This window comes from Coregonus lavaretus (assembly GCF_964263955.1).
Source record: "Coregonus lavaretus genome assembly, chromosome: 14".
Classification (NCBI taxonomy): domain Eukaryota; kingdom Metazoa; phylum Chordata; class Actinopteri; order Salmoniformes; family Salmonidae; genus Coregonus; species Coregonus lavaretus.
Window position 1 is genome coordinate 17,726,922 of NC_140001.1, and position 27,589 is coordinate 17,754,510.

A 27,589-nucleotide genomic window follows, 5' to 3' on the forward strand; every position below is an offset into this window, starting at 1 on the left:
ACCTCCGCGTATGTACAAACGCCCTGCGCCCAGTTTCCCAAAGGCAGGCATACATTTCGTTAGAAGCATTGAGATCAATGGTTCTAACAACGAACTTGGCCTCAAGATGATTTTGGGAAACCAGCTATAAATACAAACTGTGGCTACTTATATGAGAAAAATAATACGAGTGAATGTGTGAAGAAATGTAGGGTGAAAATGTGAAGTCAATGCAGATTCACAGGAGCTGTTGCCGCTATCCACCATTCCCCATCCATTGTACATATTTACAAAAACTACTGCACTTCTTTCCCTAGTCAAGGATTTTATCACCGCTTTGTCCCCCCTTTAAAAAGTGTCTTGATTGGTTCAGGAACAGTTCATATCCTTAAAACGAGGAAAAGCGTTTTCACAAAATGAAATATCAATGAAACAGAATAGTTCTAGGATAAAGTCATTTATTACAGAAATGTTAAAAGACAACAGGATTAACATATTTACAATGAGCATCAAAACAGCCAATTCGTTGGAAATGTGAACAATGGTCATTCACAACATAATATACAATAATGACAGACTTTGTCCTTTACAACAATAGCTGCAGTGTCTCCAGTCAATAATAGTTTGTTACAGGTGAAACAGTATGCAACAAGTGACAATAAAACACTACATTCAATTGAACTTCACATAATCATCTTGCTGTTAAAAGCAGCCCTGTTATGACATGTCTCCCATTTCTAAGCAGCAACACCCTCAGTGTCAATACATCCTCATTAGTTGCACCGACACAGAGTTACAAGCCATGGCGCATCACATGCCTTTCCAGGTCAGTGCTGTTCATGAGAGTTCGGCCACAGAGCTCGCAGGAAAGCGCTTTCTCATTTCTGGTCACTGGAATTATCTTCAGGGTAGTGGAGGCATCTATAGGAATGATAACAGAATAAGGCGCAGAGTTAAACACCTGACAGGGAACCAGAAACAGATCAATTGGATGTCAATAGTTTCATGTCCAAATTGACTTACCTTTTGGTGAAGGTATGTTGCCATTTTCCTTGTTGTTTTCCTCCACCTCATGATCTTGCTTCTCGCCACTCTTGGTATTTTTTTCATATTTTTCATCCTCTTCAGGCCCTTGCTCCGGTTTCTTATTGCACTCAGGTTTTAGACGGTCAGTCTTCACTGCCTCCTCCTCATGTTCCTGTCTCTCACCATGATTACTGTGCGTTTCGTCTTTGCCCTCTTCATTTTCAAGCACTGGCATCTCGTGATAGTTACAGGCTTCATCTTTAAGCACTGGCATCTCATGATATTGGTTGTTTTGTTCTTCTATGTCCATCTCTCCAGGTTCTCCGTTCTCCTCCTCACAGTCCATTAATTGTTCCTCTACCTTCTCCTTGTTCTCATTCTCTAGCTTCTCGTGGCATTGCTTATATTGTTCCTCTTTGTTCTCATCATTACTAAAATCATGGCTCTCATGGAATTCACTGTTTTGGGCTGTGTTCTCTGCCACCTTGTTATCGGCATCTCTGTTCACCTCATCTTGTTGCCCTTGGTTCTCCTCACAGTCCATTAATTGTTCTTCCTCCTCGTTGACTCGGCTCAGTCTTCTCTCCAGTTCCTCCAGATGGACCTGTCCCACCAGCTCATGGTTCCTCACGACCTACCGGAGAGAACACCACAAGGCAGATTACATATTTACATCAGATACAGAAGGACAAATGACTCAACAGAGAAGACTTGATAAAATATAGACGGTCAGAATTAACATTAGCAAAACAATGTGTGAGAATACCCATTGTACTAGTTGTGACCTTTGATGGCCTATTTGTCAACAGAACCGTTCTCCATGTGGAGAGAGACAGGCCTCATCCAGAAATAACCCTTACCCCTAGGCACTGTGAAGCTTTGATGGGACTGCAAGTGTAAGCAGTATGGCAGAAATTCCCACCTTTCAGAGGAAAGGGTGGATATACAATCATTTGGTTAAACCTATGCAGTCCTCTCAGTGCCTTAGGGGCTGTTTCTGGATAGAGCCACAGTCTAGTGAGCAGGGAGTCATGATTGAGGCGGTATAAGGAGAGTGTAGCTAGAACACTAACCTGGTGCTTATCGCACAGGTGTGCCTCCAACTCGCTCAGCTGTGTGCAGTCGAAGTAGCACAGTCTGCATTTGTAGGGCTTGATATCGTCGTGCTTGAGCATGTGCAGTAGCAGCTTCTTGTCACTGGAACTGGTGAAGGTGCACTTGTGGCAGCGGAACACGATGCCCTGGAGATATCTCGACAGCTTCGGACGACGCACCTCTATCGGGGCCACTGGCTGCTCTGTTAAAAAGAAAGAAAAAAAAGAAACAGGATCAGCAGTGTAAAGTCGGGGTATGATACTGACAAGTATCCCACAGAATAAATGGTAGACAGCCACAAAAGGTGTCAAGTGAGTGTCATGATGTATAAAGCATGGATTTATTTTAACAATACCAAGAGAACACCTACCACGATGGAGGATGATGTGGTCGATCATGCGGTTTTTGTTTTTGGTGTGGTAGAGACAGAGAGGGCAGCGTAGCTCCTTTGGAGCTTCTGTTGGGCTACTGGCATGTGCCGTCTCTATGTGCATTTCCAACTTCTTCCTAATGTAATAAGCATTCAGAAAAATATGTTATCACAAATTTGGCAATATAGCATACTGAGGCTAAAATAGATGGCAACAATTGTGACCAAGAAGCATTTGTTCGTTATTTAAAGAGTCCGTTAATGTAGCAATACTAGGTGTCACAGGTGCTTCTTGTTCAATCACTATTCTTTAGATATAGCAGGAATATGTATACTAAACAACAAATATGACACAGCAAAGGCAAGCATTGGCATGAAAATAATATATTACCTGAAGCCTGTGAAAAAGGAGCAGTCCTTGCACCTCACGAGCCTTTTCCCATTGTGGCGATTTATGTAGTGTCGACGCATACTCTTGATGTATTTTGAGGTGTAGATACAAAACTCACAGATGAATAAGCCATCTTGAGTGGTCCTGGGGGTCTGTGGGCCTGGAGGGCTGCTGGAGGCCTTGGCCTGAGCCACCTGCCTATAGTGGTTGAGCTGCCGCTGGACATCTGGGGGCTCTGAGTATACTGGTTCTGTAAAGGAAAATACACTGGATATTAGTACCACATTTGATTCAGCCACTCAGCAGATTACTTCTCTGATTTACAGAAAGGTAGGGGAGGTGCTAATGGCAAAATACTATTGAGTGTATATGCAAGACGTTATGCATTTTTCAAAAATCTGGTTTTGTATAGCTATATTGATTGTCTTGTCTGTATGCTGCATAACAAATGTGCTTATTTTAGAGGAAATGTTCTGATCTAATCATGATGTTTAATCATTCAAACTCTAAAACAATGAAAGTAAAGGGGAGCACTTGCTTTCAGTGAGGTCCGATTCCTCAGAAGCATCAGACATTTGGTTGCCTTCCTGAGGTTCTGGCAGGTTCTGGGTCTCTTCAGTGGCCCTCAGGGTGTGCTCCTTGTTCTGGCTTCCAGTCACAGAGGAAGGGAGGTTCTTGGATGGGTACTCAGCTACTCCAGCAAGATAGATTAAAAAAGCAAACATGTTTTAGATATTTTCCACAGCTTTTGCCATTTCAATTTACATTTTATACAGTATCAGATTCTGAGATAACAAATAAATAAAAAACATGTATTTGAACATGTATTGTATTTGAAATGTTGTGACATGACAGTGTGCTCTAGCAGTAAGGTTGTCTCACCGCCATGTACTTTGAGCAGATGATTCTTCAAGAGGCTCAAGATTGTAGTTCTGTAACGACAGAGCCCACAGTGGAAGGGTCTGATGGTCCCAGGTCGATGTCTAATATGGCGGTCAAACCTGAAGAGACATGAGCAGACAAGCAGTCATTTCACAAATGTATTTATCCAGATGGTTAAGCTAATCTTCATGGTTTATATACAAACAAGAAAGAATGTTGTATGGTGGTACCCTGAAGAAGGCACAGTAATGCCGAAACGTTGGTGTTTTTTTACCCAATAAATTAATGGGAGGTTATACATATGGAGTGTGCGACTCGCTTAGTTTTTATTGCTTACAGTTTATTCCCCGTTAGTCAGCACCTCTACACTAAATAAATGTCTCTGGGTGTGCGCCAGCTCATGCTTTTTATGAAGTACTTAAGAAGGTAACATTACAAGATAGAATCAATCACATACTATAAATACTCCCCTCTGAGTGGTTCAAGCTCTGAATGCTGATATATCAGACCGTATACCACGGGTATGACAAAACATGCATTTCTACTGCTCTAATTACATTGGTAACCAGTTTATAATAGCAATAAGGCACCTCTGGAGTTTGTGGTATATGGCCAATATACCACAGCTAAGGGCCGTATCCAGGCACTCTGCATTGCGTCATGCTTAATAACAGCCCTTAGCTGTGGTATACTGGCAATACACCACACCCCCTCGGGCCTTTTTGCTTAAATATACAATCTAAATATTTTCCTCTTACATCTGCTTCTGTTGATGAGGTACATTGTCCAGCCGTTTTAGCGCTGCTGTAGCTGCATGGCTCCGCTCATGTGAGCGTAAACCTTTCAAAGACATGAAAGTTCGCCCGCAGTGGTTGCACTCCTCTCCTACTGACCCCCCCTCTGGTTCTGTTGTCGATGGGACAGGGGAAGGGGAAACCAGTGGACCCATCCCTGTTGTAACAGATTCCACCTTTGTCACAATCCAATCACTGTCCGATTCCTCTGCTGTCAGAACCTCGGGCAGTTCTTGTCTTTCATGCTGAAAGACATAAATAAATTATTAAGGTTAAGGATCACATAAGGGAAAACACAGATTTATTTTTCCAATGTTGCACAGTCCTACCATCTGTCAAACAATCACGAGCGCATAGGGTTGCACTTTATTGCATTATGTGCCACTTACCTTAACAGGCTTGGTCTTTGGCGGTGGCTCACTGAGGCGTTGTTTCCTCTTCTGTCCATTTGCCAGCTTCTGAAACTCCTCATTATGATGGTCGAGATGGGAGCCGAGGTCCGCACTGCCCTGGATTTGGAGGTTACAGTATCCACATCTGTAGAACTCTGTGCCATCCTCTGAAGTCTTTGAAAGTATAGTGAAGTCTTGTTTGAAATCTTCATTGTGGAAATTGGTGTAGTGGATACTTAGCAGCAGATTTGAGTTGAAGGATAACTTCACGCATTTCTTGCATTTAACTGGACGCAATGCTTTGCCTTTCTCACATTGTGGATCAAATAATTTGCATACAGGTTTCTGTTGCTGGGAACGATTTCTGGGCTTGGGGGGAAAGTGCAGTGTGTTATTCGGACTAACTTTGCTAGATTTGTGCTTGCTGGGAGAGACTCCTGGGTGGCAAATTGCATAATGGGAGACCAGGCCTTTTTCACTAAGACATTGGAAAAAACAGCAAGAACAGTTTATCTTCTCACCAGGTGATTTGGTTTCCTGACTCAAAGAAGCCTTATGGTCCGGTGAGTTTGGAGGAATGCGGTGAGGTCTGAATGCTGGAACAAAGTGGTTGTTGAAAGCAGCATTGCCATGTTGCCTCCTATAGTGGGCTGCAAGGTACTTACAAATCGAAGTTGTATACGAGCACAGTGCACACTTGTAGGAAAACTCTTTGTCCTCAATTGGAGCCACTGTACTGTGGTTAATGCGGAGATGATGGGCAAGGCCCTTTTTAGTGGTGCAAAAGTACTTGCAAAGGTGGCACTTGACTATGATGGATTTCCCATTTTTTAAAATGGCAGCCTGGGCAATTGAGGTCTGGGAGCCTCTGTATTTGGAGAGCAATTGTTTTTTAATGGCAGCGGATTGTTTCAAAGCCGGTTTGAATATATTTGCAGCAGATCGTTTGTGATCCATCTCATAGTGAGCCTTCAACTTCTTGAATTTTGCATGGATGACTGGACACATATTGCACCTGAAGCCTGCCAATCCCATCCTCTTACCCGATCTGACTTTCAGACACTCATTTGGGTCAGTGAAGTGTACAATTTCTTGTTCAAGTCTCTCAGTTCTGGCTTTGACGGCTGGATGCCTCATCTGGCAGTGAGTTAGAACACCATGAGCGTGAGAGTTCACATATGGACAGATTGAACACTTGAATACCAGAGTCCCCTCACTTGTACTAGGTTCCTCTTCAGGTTCCCTTTCATAAGTTGATGTATCATATTCTGGATGTTTCTTTCCACAATGAGTTAACATACCATGGAGGGTGTTGAACTCTCCGGAACAGACAGGGCACCTATATCGCTGGCTTGGCTTTGAAGTTTCATGAACATCAAGCTGTTCATGGACCTTCATATCATATTCCGGATGTTTCTTTCCACAATGAGTAGACATACCATGGAGGGTGTTGAACTCTCCGGAACAGACAGGGCACCTATATGTCTCACTTGACCTCGAGGTTTCATGAACATCAAGCTGTTCATGGACCTCTGGTTCTTGGGTCTGCCTACAACTAATGACATCTAACACAGACCCATCTTCCTTGACAGACCATGGATGAACTGCACGGTAGTGGCTGCTGATACCCCCCATGGAAGTAGCCTTAAAGGGACACGCTCGGCATGGATAGACTTTTGTGTCACCTCCTCCGGTCTGAAAAGATGGAGAGGTCTTTGGAACATCCCCAAACCTGAGGGTAATCTGATCATGTTTTTCATTGCGCTCTGGGTTAGGCTTCGTTTTTTTAAATCGAGAAATCTTAGGGCCGGCATGTAACCTCAGGATGATGGATTCAAGTCCAGTATTTTTATCTGGATGACGTTGCCGGTAGTGCCGGAGGAGTCCCTTCGCTTCAGTATGTGAACAAACACACCACTCGCAGTGATAACCTTCCTGTAAATGGCCATCTTGGTAAGCCCAATGTATAATGGTAGTGATCGGGGCTTTCTCTTGGTGGTTATTCCTCAGATGCCTTTTCAAAAGATATATATGGGGAGTTGTATAAGAGCATTTGCGGCACTTTAAGGACCTGAGCAGTGCAGCTTTCTGCTTGCCAGATTGTGAGGCTTTCATGGAGGACATGTTAGGTTGTTGCATTGTTGATTTTTTATTTGGGCCGGGAACAATTGCAGTATACCTGACAACTTCATCCGCAGATGCCTTCAGATCACTATGTCTTAATTTCTGATGATTCAAAACCCCCCTAACTGTCGGGTTGTTATAGTCACAATGCTGGCAGTAAAACAACTTCCCCTCTTCTTCTTGGGATGAGTTAAGAGAGTTTCTTCGTACTGTCTGGGATTTTCCCATTTGGCCCAAAACAGTAGCAGTATATTCAAGGATTTGCTTAGCAGTTGGCTTCATATCAAGGTGTCTTTTCCTTTGATGATTCAAAACCCCCATCACTGTTGGATTGCTATAGTTGCAAAGCTGACAGAAAAACATGTGTTCAACCTCGTCCTTCAAAAGAGGATGAGACAAGAGGTGAGGAGAGTTCACTGCTTTTGACTGAGATTCTTTGGTTTGCCCTTGGACCACAACAGTATGCCTTAAGACCTGCGCAGCGTTTGTTTCGAGATCACAATGCATTTTGCTTTGATGATTAAAGATCCCTCTCACTGTGGGATTGCTATAGTCACAATATTGGCAGAAGAACTTATCTAACTCTTCTTGGACAACATCAGATGTTAAGAAGGATGAGTTAGGCGATTTGCTAATTTGGGACAAAACAGTAGCAGTATATTCAAGGATTTGTTTAGCAGTTGCTTTAAGATCTGGGTGTCTTTTCCTTTGATGTTCCACAACCACCCTCATGGTTGGATTGCTATAGTTGCAAAGCTGACAGAATAACACAGCCTCTTCTGTCACAAGAGGAAGAGGTAAGATGTGAGAAGAGTTAGTCGAGTTGACGCTCTTAGACTTTTTAGATTTTTCTGTTTGCCCTCCAACCTCAGCAGTATGCCTGAAGATGTCGCCAGAAGTTGTTTGGAGTTCACTGTGTCTTCTCTTTTGATGATTCAAAATTCCTCTCATTGAGGGGTTCCCATAGTTGCAAAACTGGCAGAAAAACAAGTTACCGGCCTCATTCCCAACATCAGATCTGAGGAGAGAGGAGTCAAATCCAGCAGACTGAGATGCATCTTTCTGACTACGAAGCTCAGATGTATATTGAAGGATCTGATTAGTGGATGTCTGAAGATAACGATGTCTTAATTTCTGATGATTCAAAACCCCTATAACTCTGGGGTTGCCATAGTTGCAGTACTGGCAAAAAAACAAGTCAGCTACCTCGTTCTCAACAGTGGATTTGAGAGAGGAGTTTGATGAGTCAAATCCAGTAGACTGAAGCTTTTCAGCAGTGTGCTTGACGACCTTATCAGCAGTCACCTTGAGATGACTGTGTCTTAACTTCTGATGATTCAAAACCCCTCTCACTTTGGGGTTGCTACGAATCGCAGCAGTATGTTTAATGATCCGTTCAGCAGTTGACTTACGAGTACTGTGTCTTAACTTCTGATGATTCAAAACCCTTCTCACTTTGGGGTTGCTACGAATCACAGCAGTATGTTTAATGATCCGTTCAGCAGTTGACTTACGAGTACTGTGTCTCAACTTCTGATGATTCATAACGCCTCTCACTGTGGGGTTGCAATAGCCACAAAACTGGCAGAAATACAAACGCTGATCATCTGCCTGCAAAACATTGGATATGGGAGGGGATGCGTTAGGAGACTTAACTTCTGGGAGTTTGAATGGCTTTAAAACCTGTTCCTGTGCACTATCTTTTTGGAGGGGAGTGCTAGGTGAGACTATTCCTATGCCTTGTGACATTTTGCTTTGACTACGGACCTCAGCAGTATGGAAATGGATCTGTTCAACAGTAGCATTGAGATCACTGTGTCTTGACCTTTGGTGATTCAACAACCCCTTCACTGTGAGGTTGCCATAGTTGCAATGCTGGCAGAAAAACATGTTCTCTACATCTTCCTGTGCAACATCGGGTTTGAAGAGGGACGTGTTGGGGGACTTTACTTCTGGGAGTTTTAATGGTTCCAAAACCATATTTTGAGGAGACGCCAGTGTTTCGTCCTTAGCTTTCCTGGAAGTGGAAAGAGATGCTTGTTTTATGTCGTCAATTGTCAATCCTGCCTTCAGATGGCTTTTTTGGTAGTGGACAAGCATGACAACCACTGACTTATTGCTGAAGGCACAATGTTTGCAGTGGTACAGTTCCTCATCCACTCCCATGGAAGCAGAACATTCTTTTGGGGGTGTAGAGTTGATATTAACAGTTTCTTTACATGGGGTCAGAGACCTCTCAGGAGAGACAACCTCTGCATCCTTTAGGCTGGAGGTTTGCCTTAAATGTGATGTAGAGGGTTCGTCTTTAGAAGGCTTGGCAGTAAAACTGCAGTACATTAAAGGACTGCTCATTTTCAGTTTGGGATGCTTGTTTTTGTAATGGGGTTTCAAGTATTTGCCATTAGAAATTGTGAATGGGCAGGCAAAGCACTTGTACACCAAATCAAGCTGATCTGATCGCATCATGAACACATCTGGAGCTTCTGGGTGATTATCCCTATAGTGCTTCTTGAGGTCATCAGGGGTGGCAAACTCAACAGGACACTCCAAGCAACGGAAGGTGGCAGTCCAATCATCTGGATTCATGATGTACTGAAAGTCATACCTGATGTAAGGGTGCATTCTCTGGTAATGGGTGCTCAAACTGCGAGATGACTTGTGACTGTAGTCACAATGTTTGCAACGATAAAGTATTTTTTGTTTGGCCCTGCTTTCTCTATTTTCCAATTGATTGTGCTCATCTTTTTCAGTTCCCGAGACATCTAGTTCAGTTCTCCAGGCATCCCCCTCCTCTTCATCCTCACTAACCTCAAAGGTGAAAGCAGTGCCCCCTGATAGCTTGCTTTGGATGACTGTACTTTCAGGGTTTGTTTTGATCTTTTTCTTAGCAGGACTCAAAGGGGTGTCATCATGCGTCCTCTTCTTGGTGGCATTAGCCAATGGCTCTGTCAGTGACATTTCATTATACGTTTCAGGTTTGGGATCCCGCGGTTCTGTCGCTGTTCCGTCCAGCAGACTTAACCCCATGCTGTAAAAAAGGTAACTGTGCTCACTTCGCTGGTGAGTGTGAAGATCTTCTAGCCAAGTCGCAGAGAAGTTGCAGAGTGAGCAGCAGTGAGAGCCCTTCTGTTCACTTTCTGTATGAGATCTCTCTTCAGTTACTTTAGAGACACCTTTACCATCGTCTTGGAGGGTCACGTGATGCACCCGTGATGGCCTTGGGAGGTTGGGCAACTTCAGTTGTGAGGAATTTAAAGATGACCCATGCACAGAACTTCCAGATACGACTCTGAATTTAGAAATATTTCCTGAGGATCCCACTTGAGTTTGCAGATTCTCCAGCAATAGACTAGAGCTAGGAATGTTTATGGTTTTTGAGGTAGACTTGGATTTCGGGAAATTCAATCTCCCAACTTCCCCTTGTTTGCGTTGGAGTGTTGACACATTGTGTTGGTTCTTCTTCCCTGGCAGTGGCACTTTGGCATTAAGCAGCTTGCCCCTTAAATACCGTTTCTGTGTTTTCAGGGTCCTACCCTTACCAGGACCCTTTCCCGGCACCTTGTGATTTGTTCTTTCATGTTTGATAATAACAGGCTGACTGGAAGACGTAAACGTACAATGTCGGCAAGAGAAAAGCTCCTCTGAATTGTTGTAGAGAGTGCTACTGTGAGGTTGTGTGGAACTCTCTGAGGGAGTAGAACTCCCATCACTTTGTGAAGGATCCACATCAACGCCATGCACCTTCTTCATGTGTTCAAGGAGGAAATATTTTGATTTGAAGAGGAGGACACAATGGTTACACTGGAATGACTGACTTGGAGACATGGATTGTTGAGAGGCTGGTTGACCGTGGGTCATTTGGTCAGACTTGTCAAGGCGCCTGGAATCTGTGGGTGTATAAAATACCTTAATCTATACAACTGCAGAATAATACATGTGTATCAGATATTAATGATGAAATGTGCTATGTATCTAAGTATTACCAGACCAACCAAGCAGCTAAAAAAGGTAGGTGATAAAGTTCACCATTCTCCTGTTTACAACTTGTATTATGGGGTAGGCTGTTAGCAGAACTGTTTTAAAGAGTATACAACTCAAGAATGAGAAGAACAATAAGTAATACCTTCCTCCATCTCCCCTGGCTCTGTGAGTTTCTTGATCCCAGAACTTTACTGACAAACGGGAGAGAAACCTATGGGGGAGCATAATAATTTGATGACATTGTCTCATAACACACTAGCAAAACCAGACTAAACATGCAAAATGCAAACATACTGATAAAAGGAGAGACATTTACCAATTTCTCCACAACCGAGCGACTCTACAATTGATTCAAATGAATTCTGGCCAAATGACTGAATAAGACAATAGGTGTGATTTATCTGAATAGGATTTTGGCCTATAGCTGATCTGAAGCTAACATTTTTGCAGCAAGTCCCACAAGTTCGCTGTCATGTTTACATTTAATAACTTGTAAGTACAGTTAGTCACACTGAAAATTGTTGCTAAACAGGTACAGTCACAGGTCAAGACTTAAAAGTACAGTTTGCTAGTGATATTCTTATAATTTTCTGTCTCAGTGCACAATATCACATTCACATTACTGACAAAGTAGTGGCTTTTAGCTTATCAACACACAATAATGGTGTCATTATAACCATAATCAACTGCATTTTAAGATGACTAGCTCTGAATGTCCTCTTGGAAAAGCATATAACTATTTTAATAGCCTAACTAAGTGCTGAACAACCAAGACATAAGGTGATACTCTTGAAAGGTAAGTGTAATGTAGGAAAAACACACAGCATAGCCTAGGCCATGATATTTTACCATAGGCATACATTGATCTAACCCACAATCCATGGCCCCGTGTAGCTCAGTTGGTAGAGCATGGCGCTTGCAACGCCAGGGTTGTGGGTTCATTTCCCACGGGGGGCCAGTATGAAATAAATGTTGGGGGAAAAATGTATGCACTCACTAACTGTAAAGTCGCTCTGGATAAGAGCGTCTGCTAAATGACTAAAATGTAAATGTAAAATAATTGAGTCCATGCATTCATAAACAAACAACATTAGAAAATGACATTTACTGAAGTAAATGTGGTGTGCTTGCTAGTCTTGAAGTATTTATGGTTGTGAAATAGTAGTGATAGTGACAGCAGTAGTAATGTTAGTAGTATGGTTTTCAAAGGCTGTGTGTTAGTTATAATGACCTATTTTGGGGAGGTTTGTATGTGTGGAGTTATTATAGTGGGTTATAGTGGGCTAGTATAGTAGGCTAGAGTGAGTACTATATCATCAATAAGCCATATCATGTGTTTTTAAGCTCTCAAAATGTTTTAGTTGGAACATTCTAAAAGTTGTGGCAGTGATTTCAGTTTTGAATGTTGAGGCCTGCATTCCGCCATTGAAATGAATGGCGATACAACAAGCTTTATAGTTGTGAAGTAGGAATGATAGCAAAAAGCTGTGTAGAAGCCATCTACGTTGAGCCAGTCTGCACGTGTCAACATTGGGGTGGTGTTTGTAGCTGTGGTCAGTAGTTGTGTGGTTGTGTTGCAGGTTCTTTGGGCCCTACAGTATGGACGTGGTCAATAGTTGTGGTCAGTAGTTGTGTGGTTGTGGTCAGTAGCTATGTGGCTGTGGTCAGTAGTTGTAATTGTGGTCAGTAGTTGTGTGGTTGTGGTCAGTAGTTGTGTGGTTGTGCTCAGTAGTTGTGGTCAGTAGTGGTCAGTAGTTGTGTGGTTGTGGTCAGCAGTTGTGGTCAGAGTTGTGTGGTTGTGGTCAGTAGTTGTGTGGTCAGTAGCTGTGTGATTGTGTTGCAGGTTCTTTGGGCCCTACTGTATGGACATGGTCACTAGTTGTGTGGTTGTGGTCAGTTGTTGTCGTCAGTAGTTGTGTAGTCAGTAGTTGTATGATTGTGGTCAGTAGTTGTGGTCATTAGCTGTGTGGTAAGTAGTTGTGGTTCATTAGTTGTGGTCAGTAGTTGTGTGCTTGTGGTCAGTAGTTGTGTGCTTGTGGTCAGTAGTTGTGTGCTTGTGGTCAGTAGTTGTGTAGTCAGTAGTTGTATGGTTGTGGTCAGTAGTTGTGGTCATTAGTTTTGTGGTATGTAGTTGTGGTTCATTAGTTGCGGTCAGTAGTTGTGTGCTTGTGGTCAGTAGTTGTGTGCTTGTGGTCAGTAGTTGTGTGCTTGTGGTCATTCGTTTTGTGCTAAGTAGTTGTGGTCAGTAGTTGTGGTTCATTAGTTTTGTGGTCAGTAGTTGTGTGGGTGTGAGTCAGTAGTTGTGTGGTTGTGGTCAGTAGGTGTGTGGTTGTGGTCAGGAGTTGTGTGGTCAGTTGTGTGGTTGTGATCAGTAGTTGTGTGGTCAGTAGCTGTGTGGTTGTGTTGCAGGTTCTTTGGGCCCTACAGTATGGACATGGCCACTAGTTGTGTGGTTGTGGTCAGTTGTTGTGGTAAGTAGCTGTGGTCAGTAGTTGTGTGGCTGTGGTCAGTAGTTGTGTGACTGTGGTCAGTAGCTGTGTGGTTGTGTTCCAGGTTCTTTGGGCCCTACAGTATGGACATGGCCACTAGTTGTGTGGTTGTGGTCAGTTGTTGTGGTCAGTAGCTGTGTGGCTGTGGTCAATAGTTGTTTGGCTGTGGTCAGTAGTTGTGTGGCTGTGGTCAGTAGTTGTGTGGCTGTGGTCAGTAGTTGTGGTCATTAGTTTTGTGGTAAGTAGTTGTGTGGTTCAGTAGTTGTATGGTTGTGGTCAGTAGTTGTATGGTTCATTAGTTGTGGTCATTCGTTTTGTGGTTATGGTCAGTAGTTGTGTGGGTCAGTAGTTGTGTGGGTCAGTAGTTGTGTGGGTCAGTAGTTGTGTGGGTCAGTAGTTGTGTGGTTGTGGTCAGCTGTTGTCGTCAGTAGTTGTGTGGTCAGTAGTTGTATGGTTGTGGTCAGTAGTTGTGGTCATTAGTTTTGTGCTAAGTAGTTGTATGGTTGTTGTCAGTAGTTGTGGTTCATTAGTTTTGAGGTCAGTAGGTGTGTGTTTGTGGTCAGGAGTTGTGTGGTCAGTTGTTGTGGTCAGTAGTTGTGTGGTTGTGGTCAGTAGTTGTGGTCATTAGTTTTGTGGTTATGGTCAGTAGTTGTGTGGGTCAGTAGTTGTGTGGGTGTGATCAGTAGTTGTGTGATCAGTAGCTGTGTGGTTGTGTTGCAGGTTCTTTGGGCCCTACAGTATGGACATGATCACTAGTTGTGTGGTTGTGGTCAGTTGTTGTGGTCAGTGGCTGTGGTCAGTAGCTGTGTGGCTGTGGTCAGTAGTTGTGTGACTGTGGTCAGTAGTTGTGTGACTGTGGTCAGTAGTTGTGTGACTGTGGTCAGTAGTTGTGTGATTTTGTTGCAGGTTCTTTGGGCCCTACAGTATGGACATGGTCACTAGTTGTGTGGTTGTGGTCAGTAGTTGTGTGGTTGTGGTCAGTAGTTTTGTGGTAAGTAGCTATATGTGGTTCAGTAGTTGTATGGTTGTGGTCAGTAGTTGTGGTTCATTAGTTGTGGTCAGTAGTTATGTGGGTCAGTAGTTGTGTGGGTGTGGTCAGTAGTTGTGTGGTTGTGGTCAGTAGTTCTGGTCAGATAGTATAGCCTGAACATGTGAAAATTGGTTTGGTACCGCTAGCTCGAACAGTTCAAGAGTTACTGTTGGTGAGTTATTTTATGCTAATGTATATCGTTCTAGTTGATAAAGGTTTTAAAGGATTTTGAAGTTAGGGTATCCTGAATGTGTTAAAGTTAGTCTTGTAGCTTAATTGGCCAAGTAGCAGGACCCTTTTTTAATAGCTACCTCTGTATTCCTATGGTTTTCATTCAAACCCATGTTAATTCATGCAAATGTTAAATGGTTATAGTTAAAGTATAAATAGTATAAAAAATCTGAATGCAGTCAATCTAAGTACGGTCAGTCTGAACATTGGTTTGGTGTTGATAGCTTAAACAGTGAAAGAGGAGATCCGTCTCCATTTCTCAATTTTTTACCATTCAAGTCTATGGCTATTGACTAGCATTTAGTTTTATGCAAATATGGTTGTAGTATAAAAAGTATAAATAGTATCAAAATGATTCTCAAGCAATCTAAGTTAGGGATGTCTGCACATTTGAAAGCTGGTTTTGTATATATAGATTCAATCATTTAAGCTCTAGAGTGGACGGAATAATAACAATAACTAGAAAAGTAAATTTCCTGAAGAAAATGTGGTGTGCATGCTAGATTGATTGATAGGATAGCATGAACATGTAAAGGTTGGTTTGGTGTCTCTAGCTTGAACGGTTCAAGAGTTATTGTTGGTGGGTTATTTTATGCTAATGTATCTACATTTGTACAGTTATAGTTGATAAAGATCTTACAAAATTTGAAGTTAGGATTGCCTGAATGTTTTAAAGTTGGTCTTGTAGCTTAATTGGCCAAGGAGAATGACCATTTTAAATAGCTACCACTGTATTACTGTGATTCTAATTCAAACCCATGTTGATTTATGCAAATATAAAAATGGTTATAGTTCAAAAAGTATAAAATAGTATAAAGAATCTGAATGCAAGCAATCTAATTTGGATCAGTCTGAACATCTCAACATTGGTTTGGTGTTGATAGCTTAAACGTGTAAGAGGAGATGCGTGCCAAAATGTTCCCCATGTAAGTCTATGGCCCTTTATTGCCATTGAAATGCATTGGGAGTTCATTTAAATATGTGTTCTAGTACAAAAAGTATGGATGCTATCAAAAATCATTTCTTAAACAATTTAATTTGGGGCTGTCTGCACATTTGAAAGTTGGTTTTGTGTTTATAGCTTATAGGGTTACAGAGTTGTGGCATTTGTCCTAATATGGAAATGAATGCAAATGTAGGTGATTAAAGGATGAAGGAATGAAAGAATCTATGAAGTGTTTCCATCATCCTGAAGTTGGTTTGGAGTTTCTAACTTGAATGGTTAGAAAGCAGTGGCACTGAATATCTACCTCTCATGGTCGCTATTGACTAACGTAAATATTAAATAATTATAGTTCAAAAGGTATAAATAGTATAACAAATCTGAAAGCAAGCAATCGAAGTAGGGTCCGTCTGAACAATGCAAATATGGTTGTAGTATAAAAAGTATAAATAGTATCAAAAGTATTTTCTCAAGCAATCTAAGTTAGGGATGTCTGCACATTTGAAAGCTGGTGTATCTACATTTGTATAGTTCTAGTTGATAAAAGTTTAAGAATTTGAAGTTAGGATAGCCTGAACATGAGAAAGTTGGTTTGGTGTCTCTAGCTTGAACAGTTCAAGAGTTACTGTTGGTGGGTTATTTTATGCTAATTTATGCACATTTGTATAGTTCTAGTTGATCAAAGTTTAAGAATTTGAAGTTAGGATTGCCTGAACATGTGAAAGTTGGTTCTAGCTTGAAAGGTTCAGGGGTTACTGTTGGTGAGTTAAATTTAAAATGGTTATAATTCAACAAGTATAAATAGTAACAAAAATCTGAATGCACACAATCTCAGTTGGGTCAGTTTGAACATCTCAATGTTAGTTTGGCATTGATAGCTGAAACGGTGTAAGAGCAGTGGCAAATCCACATACTTCCCATTCAAGCCTATGGAGCTGTTATTAATATTTTAAATGTTTATAGTTCAAAAAGTATAAAATGTTATCAAAATTCTGAATGGGAACAATCTAGATCGGGTGAGTCTGAACATCTCAACGTTGAACGTTTAAATGGTGTAGGAGATACACGCCCAAATTTCCTAAATGTTCCCATGTAAATCTATGGCACTTTTATTGCCATTGAAATGCATTGGGAACTCATTTAAATTTTGTTGTAGTTCACAAAGTATACTTGCTATCAAAAATATTTTCTCAAGCAATCTAAGATTGGGCAGTCTGTACATTTGGAAGTCGTTTATGCGCTAGAGCGAGTGGAATAAATCAAATAATAATACGAGTATGTAAGAAATGTAGAGTTGTGCATTGCTTTGTAAGCACACCCAAGTGGCACACTGTGTCTCTACAGACATTGCATGTTTATAGCCTAGTCCTCAGATTGAGGAGGACCAGAAAATGATTAACCACAAGCTTTCAGTTGATCTTTCCTTTGAAATCCTCAACCCAGCATTAGATCAAAGGATTAGGACATTTCAGCACACACTTAGTCTCTAGGCTTCGTCACATGCGAGACAAAACCTCTTGTGAAATTGTGAACAAGAATATCTGGACATTTGCAGCGTTATACTAGAATGGGTCATTTGCTTTAACACAGCAGTATTAGCTAGGTAGCCAAAGCTTGAACTGAGCTCACTGGCTGCATCGACATAATGTAGCTAGATTGTCTCTTAAATGCAACCCGATAACATATTGCAAACACTGATAACTGCACAGATTGACCAAATAACACTTGCTGCATTTGTTATTAGAATCAAACTTGTGAACAATCAAGTTTACACCATTTTCGTCCTAGCTCTGTCACTTGTCGACCAGGAAATAAAATTGCAAGGGGAGTGGAATCGGAACCCCCTTTGCCTTTCTATTGATCAAGCTCAGAAATATGAAAAATGTTACGACACAAACACCTACAAAACGTGGCATGCAATGAACATTTACAAAGACGTTAATGGAATAGATTGAATAGCCAACTTACACGTTTCCACAGAGAATCGGTGCGATTCAGACAATGTTTCGAGTCCTCAATGTGTTAGCGCCGTAGTCGATGTTCGTCGCCATTTTTTCCCGCTCCTACAACAACCTCATGTGTCTTCTTCCGTCTGCGAACCAGCAACGCCGGGGTCGAGGATCAGAAGCTAGATGACCTACACACAAAAAAACTTAACAGTCAAGATATTCCCAGGGGGTGGCGTGCAATGCAAATAAATCAGTCAGTCAACGATAAAGCCAAAGACAGTACAATCATGAAGATGGGCAGAAACTGCTTCTCCAATAGAAATCCCCGATAACGTTTGTAGGCGATGTCATGGCGACGTTGGCTAGCTAAGCGCATGCGTAAAAAACACGTACCCCAATCTAATGGTATCTCGCGCCGAACTACGCATGTGCATGAGGTCAAATCAAAGGTACACCTTCGAAAGAAAGTTGTTTTTGACGAAAATTGAAACGTGTCGGTTTGTCACTTTCACTTGGTTGGAGTAATAACATGTACAACTACTTAAGACATTGGCTCAAATCTAGGTTGTGCCTTTGGATTTTGAGAAAATTAACAATTAAGGAAACTTCTCTCATTGGGCGCATTGGAGTGGATCACTTTTGTCAAGTTGTTGACCATCATTGGTCACAGCCTTTCAAAGTGTGTTGCATTATGGTTATAAAAATTGTCCGACATGTCAACTGCATGAACTTTACTAAAATAATTTGATCAAAGGTCATGCAGTTTTTCCCAGGTAGCACAAAGGTCTGGCCCACATCTGGCCTGATTCTGGAATCCCAGTTCTAAAACTGCTGCTCCGGGTTTGGCAGCCAGAGTCCGAAATGAATGACGGTACAGACTAGGGCAGAGTCATTCGGCCCAGATCTGGCAGCCTGAACTGAGCCGAAGCTGCCATTTTAGGGCCAGTAATGGCCAAATCCAAACAAATAGTATGAACAAGTCTGCTTCTCTAGCAACCTAACCAATAGAACTAACAACCAGGTTTAGTGGAAGGATGAAATAGTATGAATTTACTTATCAAAATTAAAATCTCAATGAAAACATGTCATTTTTACCAGTAAATATATGCTTGTTTGGCAACCGTGGTATAAGCGGGATAAATGCATCCGCTCTGTACATTATCTGGAACTATTAAACTTGGGCAGTACCAAGTCGTCCATTATTTCCAGATAATGTACAAAGCGTCAGTGTTTATCCCTTGCATGTATGTATGTGTGTATGTAAATGTTCTAATTCTCTCTGGGTCTATCCACCCTATCCTTGCCGTGTTCGGTCCTCTCCTTTCTGTCTCTGTCTGGTGAAAGCTGCAGCCACCTTATGACGAACTTCTCCGTCTCTCCATCTGTTGCCTTGGATGTGAAAGTGTTTCTCCTGACAGCACCTTTGAATAATAGAATAAAATAGCAAAATAAGTAGTTACAACAATTAGTCAGATTTTGACACCACACACAAATCATAGGAATCACAATCCAGACTTCAAATGGGAAGCACAACACAATAACCACAGAGGTTTTCAATTTCAACACTGAGTCAAACAGATCAAGACAAATAAATATGTGCCTGTTGTAGCGCCACGGTGTGGTCAATCTGAATGTGCTCGCATATGTTGAGTCTTGACAGAGTTTGGAACATGTGTACCAAGTTTGGTTACAATCATCCGTGTCTGATTTATATGCATGTATGTGCCAGACCACGCCCACATTAATGTTTATTAGTCAGTTGTTTGACATACTAGTCTGGAAAATATTGCGTAGAAAGACCTTGGTCCATAGATGCCATAAATCCTTAGATGTGGTCCTCTGTAGCTCAGCTGGTAGAGCACGGCGCTTGAAACGCTAAGGTAGTGGGTTCGATCCCCGGGACCACCCATACACAAAAATGTATGCACGCATGACTGTAAGTCGCTTTGGATAAAAGCGTCTGCTAAATGGCATATTATTATTATCAAGTTTCATCCAGATCGGCCCTGTGGTTATGGAGGAGAGGTTATTTAAGTGTTTTTCAAAAATTCCAAATGGCGGAAAATCCATCATGGTAGACCTTGTGGGTCCTTGAGGCACATTTGTTCCTTGTGAGAAGAGGGACCTATGCACAGAATTTCAGGGATGGGCAACTGGCGGGCCGCGGGCCGCAAAGGCCTCGGATCAATTTCCCTAGAAAAATAACTATTTTCTGTGATCTATTGTCAGGCTATGTCATAATAGTATTCTAATTCCTAATTCTATGGTCAGGCCACTGTCTGTGTCTCACACCAGTCTCTCTTATCTTGTGTCCCCTGCACAGAATTCATGGATACAGCTCACAGATGATAAACATATGGTCTGTGCTATTCAGTATCCTTTTGACGTCCCTACCCCATTGAAGTTGACATTTAAAATGGTTAAGGTTAGGGTAAGGGTTAAGGTTAGGTTTAGGGTAGGGACGTCCCAAGGATCTCTGATAGCACTGACCATAAACATATAGGAGCTACGGATGCAAGGACTGGCCATCCATTACATAAAAATTATAGTTTTAACCATGTTTTGTTTTGAGGCTATACAGTGTTTGTTTTCAGTTAAACAGGCCTGTGTTTGGTTCTGATGGGAAAGAACAGTTCAACTAAGCTCAACAAGCATTTATAACTTATTTCCTTCAAGAAGAAAGTCTACACACCCTTGAACAGTTTTCACATTTGAGATTGACTCCTTCACACTCCATCCACACCAGCTCAGGCTCCGGGTGCCAGCCTTCAGATTCACATTTTGAGTTTTTGGCGCACGGTGGTGGAAGGTGGAGACAGTCCATCAGAGAGGCTGAGGGTGGAGAGACAGAGTCTGCTGCTGGCAGGAAGACAAACAAGAAGACAGATATTGTCAAGCACATCGCTTTACATGGGGTTCAAGGAAGGAATGGGATCAGCTTGAAACACGAATTATTCAACCTATACAGTGGCGACCCCACATGTTTAGCTAAAAAATACAAAATAATACAAAAAACAATATTTGTTGCCTGTTTTGCATGTTATTTTGCCATGAATACGTGTCACATATCAGTTTGCAAACAATGTAAAAAAAAAAAAGTTAGTAAAGCTGCATACAAACATGGTCTCTTTTTTGCTTTCTTGAGTAAGGCAGCTCCAAAATGCAGGTGTTTCAGCTTAACTCAGTGCTTTCTGTGGTAGTGGGGCAGCCAGCAGAAAATACAGAGCGTAGGGGTTGGTAATATTCTCTAGTTGCGCCGTAATTGGCTCAGTGTTCTTTCACTCATGGGGACACTACGTCACCGCAAAATCTACGGGGAGATCGAAAATTCAAGCCCCTTGGGTGCTGCCATAGAGTTACATTAGAAGTGCCCATCCAAGAAGGCTCAAGGTCATTGGCCACAGACAAAATTACGTCAAATCACATTATATATACCGTAGCATTGATTGGACTGATCATGTCAACATCATACTTTCAAAATCTTAGCTAGCAAGTTAGACAAGCAGCCATCATCATGAATCATGTCGACAACGTGGAACGAGGAAGAGCTCGGATTTGTTGTTTTGAAAAGTTTGTTGTTTTGAAAGTGTTTTATTTTATTTATTTATTTTAATTTTATTTATTTCACCTTTATTTAACCAGGTAAGCCAGTTGAGAACAAGTTCTCATTTACAACTGCGACCTGGCCAAGATAAAGCAAAGCAGTGTGATAAAAACAACAACAACACAGAGTTACATATGGAATAAACAAAACGTACAGTCAATAACACAATAGAAAATCTATATACAGTGTGTGCAAATGTAGTAAGTTATGGAGGTAAGGCAATAAATAGGCCATAGTGCAAAATAATTACAATTATAATTTAGGTCTCCCGAGTGGCGCAGTGGATAGCTGTGCCACTAGAGATCCTGGTTCGAATCCAGGCTCTGTTGTAGCCGGCCGCGACCGGGAGACCCATGGGGTGGCGCACAATTGGCCCAGCGTCGTCCAGGGTAGGGGAATGGCCGGCAGGGATGTAGCTCAGTTGGTAGAGCATGGCGTTTGCAACGCCAGGGTTGTGGGTTCAATTCCCACGGGGGGGGGGGGTATGAAAAATAAAAAAAATAATGTATGCACTAACTGTAAGTCGCTCTGGATAAGAGCGTCTGCTAAATTACTAAAATGTAAATGTAGTATTAACACTGGAGTGATAGCTGTGCATAAATGATGTGCAAATAGAGATACTGGGGTGCAAATTAGCAAAATAAATAACAATGTAAATAACCACAAGGCCACCTTCCAATCTCAGGGTGGACACTAACCACAAGGCCACTGAGTTGGTCTTTGCAATAGAGCTGCCATACAGACGAAATGAAACACTTGTTTCTCCTCAGGACTGACCTTCAATTGGGGAGCACTGCTTGGTTGGTCAGCTGTCATTGGCTCCTGTGACTGGTCAGTGTGCCTACCACTGTATTTCTCAGGAGTGGTGTGGACATTCATTTATGACACCATCCATGCCCATCAGGTATTAGGTGTACACCTGTGCTATGACTGTCATGTTGTGCCTATTTAACATTGCTGTTGCAAATGTTGATGCTTCCTCAGTTCATGCTGTTTGTTGGAGAATATTCTAGATTGTTCTATGAATGACAACTGTTTAATATGTGCATTGCATTCCTTCCTATTGTCACCAGGACAAAGATGACGACATCAGGGTAGGGGTCAAGTCTACAGCATTGAGGTTCCAGGAGCACACCAAGCCTTGGCTCAGTGGGTTCATGGTGGCCATGATGTCAAGGCTGGTTGTGGCTGGGTTCAACGCAGAACAGACTCTGCCTTACTATGCAACACTGTCAACTGTGGCTATTCACCTCACACATCAGGTGGGGGTATATTTGATATGCTGTGTGCTAACATTTCAGTTTTTGGCCATGGTTATGTTGACATTTTACTCAGAACCCTCAACTGAATCAATCCACAATACCCATTAGTGACAATGAATCCAAACAATTATTTTCATTGTATGTGACTAATTGTGATGCTTTTATTGGGTATATTTACACATTGGACATCAACAAACCAGAGGACTGCTGGAAGAAATGTGTTTCAATCAGAAACCTTGGACTGCTCTTGTTCTTGGGAATAGTCTGTGGAAATGTGTGGAAAGAAAGAAAATACACTTTATTGCAAAATGAGGAACTACCGAACTACCAGTACAATTAACTTCTCGGAACATGCATGAGTGTGCAGAGAACATTTTAGTTATATAGTAGTACCACAGGTGGCTGGTGGCACCTTCATTGGGGAAGATGGGCTCATATTAATGGCTGGAACGGAATGAATGGAATGGTATCAAACACATGGTTCTATGTGTTTGATACCACTCCATTCACGCCATTCCAGCCATTATTATGAGCCGTCCTCCCCTCACCAGCTTCCTGTGAGTAATACACCACCCATTATTTTGTATGTCTTTACTGTATTAGGTGTTGTCTCTCAATAAAGCTCATATTGGACAATACTTTGTGTGGCTTTAAGCTCTCTGGCTTCTAGGAAAATCAAGGTCAAGAACAACCAATCAACCCTATAATTCTAACAGCCCTAAAAAAGATGCAACAGCCATAAAATTATTATGAAATCAGTTTGTACAATCTGCTGACCCTCGGCTGGTAGATGCATTCAACAAGGTACAGTGCCTTCAGAAAGTATTTACACCCCTTGACTTTTTCCACACATTTGTTGTGTTACAGCCTGAATTTAAAATGGGATTTTGTGTCACAGATCTACACACAATACCCCATAATGTCAAAGTGGAATTTTTACAAATTAATTAAAAATGAAAAGCTGAAATATATTGAGTCAATAAGTATTCAACCCCTTTGTTATGGCAAGCCTAAATAAGTACAGGAGTAAACATTTGCTTAACAAGTCACATTATATGTTGCATGGACTCACTCTGTGTGCAATAATAGTGGTTAACATGATTTTTGAATGACTACCAAATCTCTGTACCCCACACATACAATTATCTGTAAGGTCCCTCAGTTGAGAAGTGAATTTCAAGTACAGATTCAACCACAAAGACCAAGGAGGTTTTCCAATGCCTCACAAAGAAGGGCACTTATTGTTAGGGCGGCAGGTAGCTTAGTGGTTAAGAGCGTTGTGCCAGTAACCGAAAGGTCGGTGGTTCTAATCCCCGAGCCGACTAGGTGAAAAATCTGTCGATGTGCCCTTGAGCAAGGCACTTAACCCTAATTGCTCATGTAAGTCGCTCTGGATAAGAGCGTCTGCTAAATGACTAAAATGTAAAAATGTAAATGTTAGATGGGTGAAAATAAAATAAAAAGCAGACACTGAATATCCATTTGAGCATGGTGAAGTTATCAATTACGCTTTGGATGGTGTATCTGCAAAGCTACAGGTGTCTTTCCTTACTCAGTTGCCGGAGGGGAAGGAAACCGCTCAGAGATTTCACTATGAGTCCAATGGTGATTTTAAAACAGTTATAGAGTTTAATGGCTGTGATAGGAGATAACTGAGGATGGATCAACAACATTGTAGTTACTCCACAATACTAACCTAAAAAACAAAGTGAAAAGAAGGAAGCCTGTACATAATACATATATTCCAAAACACGCATCCTGTTTGCGAAAAGACACTAAAGTAACACTGCAAAAAATGTGGCAAAGAAATTATGTAACTTTTTGTCCTGAATACAAAGCGTTATGTTTGGGGCAAATCCAACACAACATGTCATTGAGTACCACTCTTCATATTTTCAAGCATGGTGTTGGCTGCATCATGTTATGGGTATGCTTGTTATCGGCAAAACTAAGTAGTTATTTAGGATTAAAAATAAACATAATAAAGCTAACCACAGGTTCTGTGTGTAGATCATTTACAAAAAAATATATTTTAATCACACTTTTTAATATAACAAAATGTGTAAAAAGTCAAGGGGTGTGAATACTTTCTGAAGTATGATAACAACTGCTCCAAAATAATCCAATGTTTGTACTCTGCCAGAACACAATACCTTCCCCTTCAGTCCTCCAACAAAAACAAACAAGCATTAGCACTGTTGAGTAAAAGTGGTGTGCTTTTAACATCAATGACTATGAATTACATCAATCAAATAATTTTACAGCAACATTTTAAAACCCAGATGTTATGATTATTCTTGATCTTGTCATAAAATGAAGATAAATAGAACATTAAGAAGAGGAAAAACCCCAGTGTATGTCAGACCCAATATTCTCAAAGAGGAAGTATTTCGAAGCTCGACTGCAATAACAACACACACCATGACCATCTGAGTATTTACCCAACCCAGACAGGTGCACACCGATATCCTCCTAGTAGATGTGAGCTTTGGCTTTAAGTACTTGTATATCTGCTAGTCTGCTCTCACAGCTGCAGCCCAGACAAGAAACCCCACAAACTGACCCATATGTAAGCCATGCCACCAGATTGAAAACCCAAACGTCATTACCAGCGGAGCAGTTTTGATTATTTGGAAAACCAGCCTACGTAGCCATGTGGCTGTCGTACCATTCCACCGACGGGCAAATTCAGACACCTGACAGGACATCTCTGTGGTCCAGAGATCTCCGTCAGACTGGCTGCTCCAGTTTGGCCCTGAACCCAAGCCCAGCAGCATTATTCAGACTGATCCTCCAGTGGGAGTAGTATCTGATCCTCAACACCACAGCAAGGCCCCATATCCAGAGGACATCAGTGAGGACATTGTTGGAGTTGGAGACGGACAAACTGGAGGCATTGTCTCTCAGGAGACGAGTGAGATAGCTCCTAGCCTACTCCAGATATAACACCTGAAAGGTATTGTAGGAGATAACGCCCAGAGGCTGGGGAGGAGGGCTGATGGTTATCTGCTCTACAAAACATACAAATTGGTCAAATGAGGACAGGGGTCCGCCGAGCAAGACAGTGAAGTTGAGGGCATAGCTGATGAGTGGGAGAAAGACCCGGCCCCGGCATTGTGATTGGGTTATTAATGTCACTCTGCCTGTAGGTCCTGTAGGTCCATTGACATGGAGGTTACTCTCTGGGTGAGCAGCATCAAGGAGGACACTGATAGGTGAAGCCTGACAGAAAATCTAAGTAAAACAGTTTGAGTTTGAGATACATTTTCCACATGTAATTGGTGGGTTGGGAAAATCCATGACTTAATTTCAAATATACTTATTGCGGAGCTGATGTTATGTTTCCTTTGTGAACGCATTGCCACCCAAGTCCAGATTAAGGTTTGCTCATGATAACTACTGCACAGACAACTAAGACACAACACATATTTTTAAGTCACATGTATGCTCCGTGTGGGAAACTAACATCCATTTGAAAGTCTTGACTGAATTAAGAACAGTGCTGTAACTGTTATCAGTGGGCTCATTGATGTAGTATTCTCTGTACTGTATGAGCAGGTGCCAGAAGGTTTTCCAACCCATCTGCAGTCCAAAGACCCATGGGATGGACGTTCCCGGGCCTTAGTGAACACACTAGCAGGATAAAGATCACAGTGGAGACGAGCAGAAGCAAGCTGTATACACCCATGGTGACAACAACTAGGACACAGCCTCCTGATGCCAAGAAAAGGTACCTGACAAGACCAGTGTTCACAGGTACTGTATTTAGTTCCTTTAGTTCTATTTAGTTGACCTACCACTGAACAAAAATAAACCGTTTGATTGACAGTCTTTATTGGAACCTGCCTTTGGAATTTACAAGTGTGGAAAACACTTTGGATAAAAAAGTGTGTATCCTTAAAGGAAATTATAATTGGTCTGACCTTTGTTGCAAAGTCAACAAAGAAAAGTATAGCCTTGTTCTTCAATTTATCATACAGACTTGTATGTCAAAGAGAGACATCCCTGTTTAGCCAAGACTTAGAATAACAAAGCAAAGGGAACTAAAAAACATTGATACATCAGTAATGGATGCTGCTCACACAGCCACTGGATCAGCTTCATTTTAAACCCTTCCTGTGAAATATCATCACTATGTGTTAAGAGTAGAGAATCGAGGGACCGTATATGGTTTCCTGGGTTGACTGTCTTGATGGACATTCCACCTGTGTCTGGCATGAAAATAATTCTCATTGTTTACTGATAAGCAAGCAGTACATTTGAGCCATCTGCAGATCCGCTTTGTTTTCTGTTTGTCTATAGCAACCATGGAATCTCTATACAATCACAATAAGTGGCAGTAATCTAGAATTTAAATGCAAAAACAGATGAGCACATTCATATGAGCCAATATATCTTTTCAAAAACAGCCCCACAACAAGGTGTTTTGAAAAGCTTTACTACCAGCTGCAGGGGCATATTCAGTGATAATATATTGTGCAATGTGTTGCTCAGGGCAATGAGAAGAACCATTGTGCAAACCATAAAATTAGAAATTAGAATTCTAGAATGGATATTAACCTTCTTCTGATGGACCAAAGGTCAGCCATGTTGGTCAGGGAGTTGGTCACCCCATGGTTTGCCAGTGCTGTTATAAGATATTGTGTAAAACAATGAATGAATAATTTAACTGCACTGTGTGTGTGTTAGCTAGCTAGCCAGGAATGATGATTCCATAAGTTTTTCATATTAACTGCCAATATGCCAACATTTCATTCAAACAATGCAGTCAATCCACAGCCATACACTGGCTCAAATCAGTTGATGATAGGACTTAGACAAGTTGTACAGTGTGGGAAAAAAGTATTTGATCCCCTGCTGATTTTGTACGTTTGCCCACTGACAAAGACATGATCAGTCTATAATTTTAATGGTAGGTTTATTTGAACAGTGAGAGACAGAATAACAACAACAAAATCCAGAAAAACGCATGTCAAAAATGTTATACATTGATTTGCATTTTAATGAGGGAAATAAGTATTTGACCCCTCTGCAAAACATGACTTAG

At 41.6% G+C, this 27,589-nt stretch overlaps 2 protein-coding genes across 2 annotated transcripts; both read right to left on the bottom strand.

The window, feature by feature from the left end:
• Nucleotides 1-420: 420 nt before the first annotated feature.
• Nucleotides 421-18,015, bottom strand: LOC311141541 (uncharacterized protein). Its single transcript, XM_084176902.1, has 11 exons — nt 17,696-18,015; nt 11,177-11,245; nt 4,927-10,940; nt 4,502-4,782; nt 3,744-3,862; nt 3,400-3,552; nt 2,862-3,111; nt 2,471-2,607; nt 2,079-2,302; nt 1,003-1,639; nt 421-900 (listed from the first exon to the last, which is right to left on the bottom strand). The coding sequence occupies exons 2-11, from the start codon at nt 11,184-11,186 to the stop codon at nt 773-775; spliced, it is 7,953 nt and encodes a 2,650-aa protein (XP_084033028.1). The 5' UTR covers nt 11,187-11,245; nt 17,696-18,015; the 3' UTR covers nt 421-772.
• A 7,040-nt stretch (nt 18,016-25,055) lies between these two features.
• Nucleotides 25,056-26,646, bottom strand: LOC311140922 (ghrelin O-acyltransferase-like; the record flags this gene model as incomplete). Its single annotated transcript, XM_084176194.1, has 3 exons — nt 25,056-25,297; nt 26,140-26,276; nt 26,603-26,646. 3 exons carry the CDS (start codon nt 26,644-26,646, stop codon nt 25,056-25,058), a joined length of 423 nt encoding a protein of 140 aa, XP_084032320.1.
• Nucleotides 26,647-27,589: the final 943 nt, after the last annotated feature.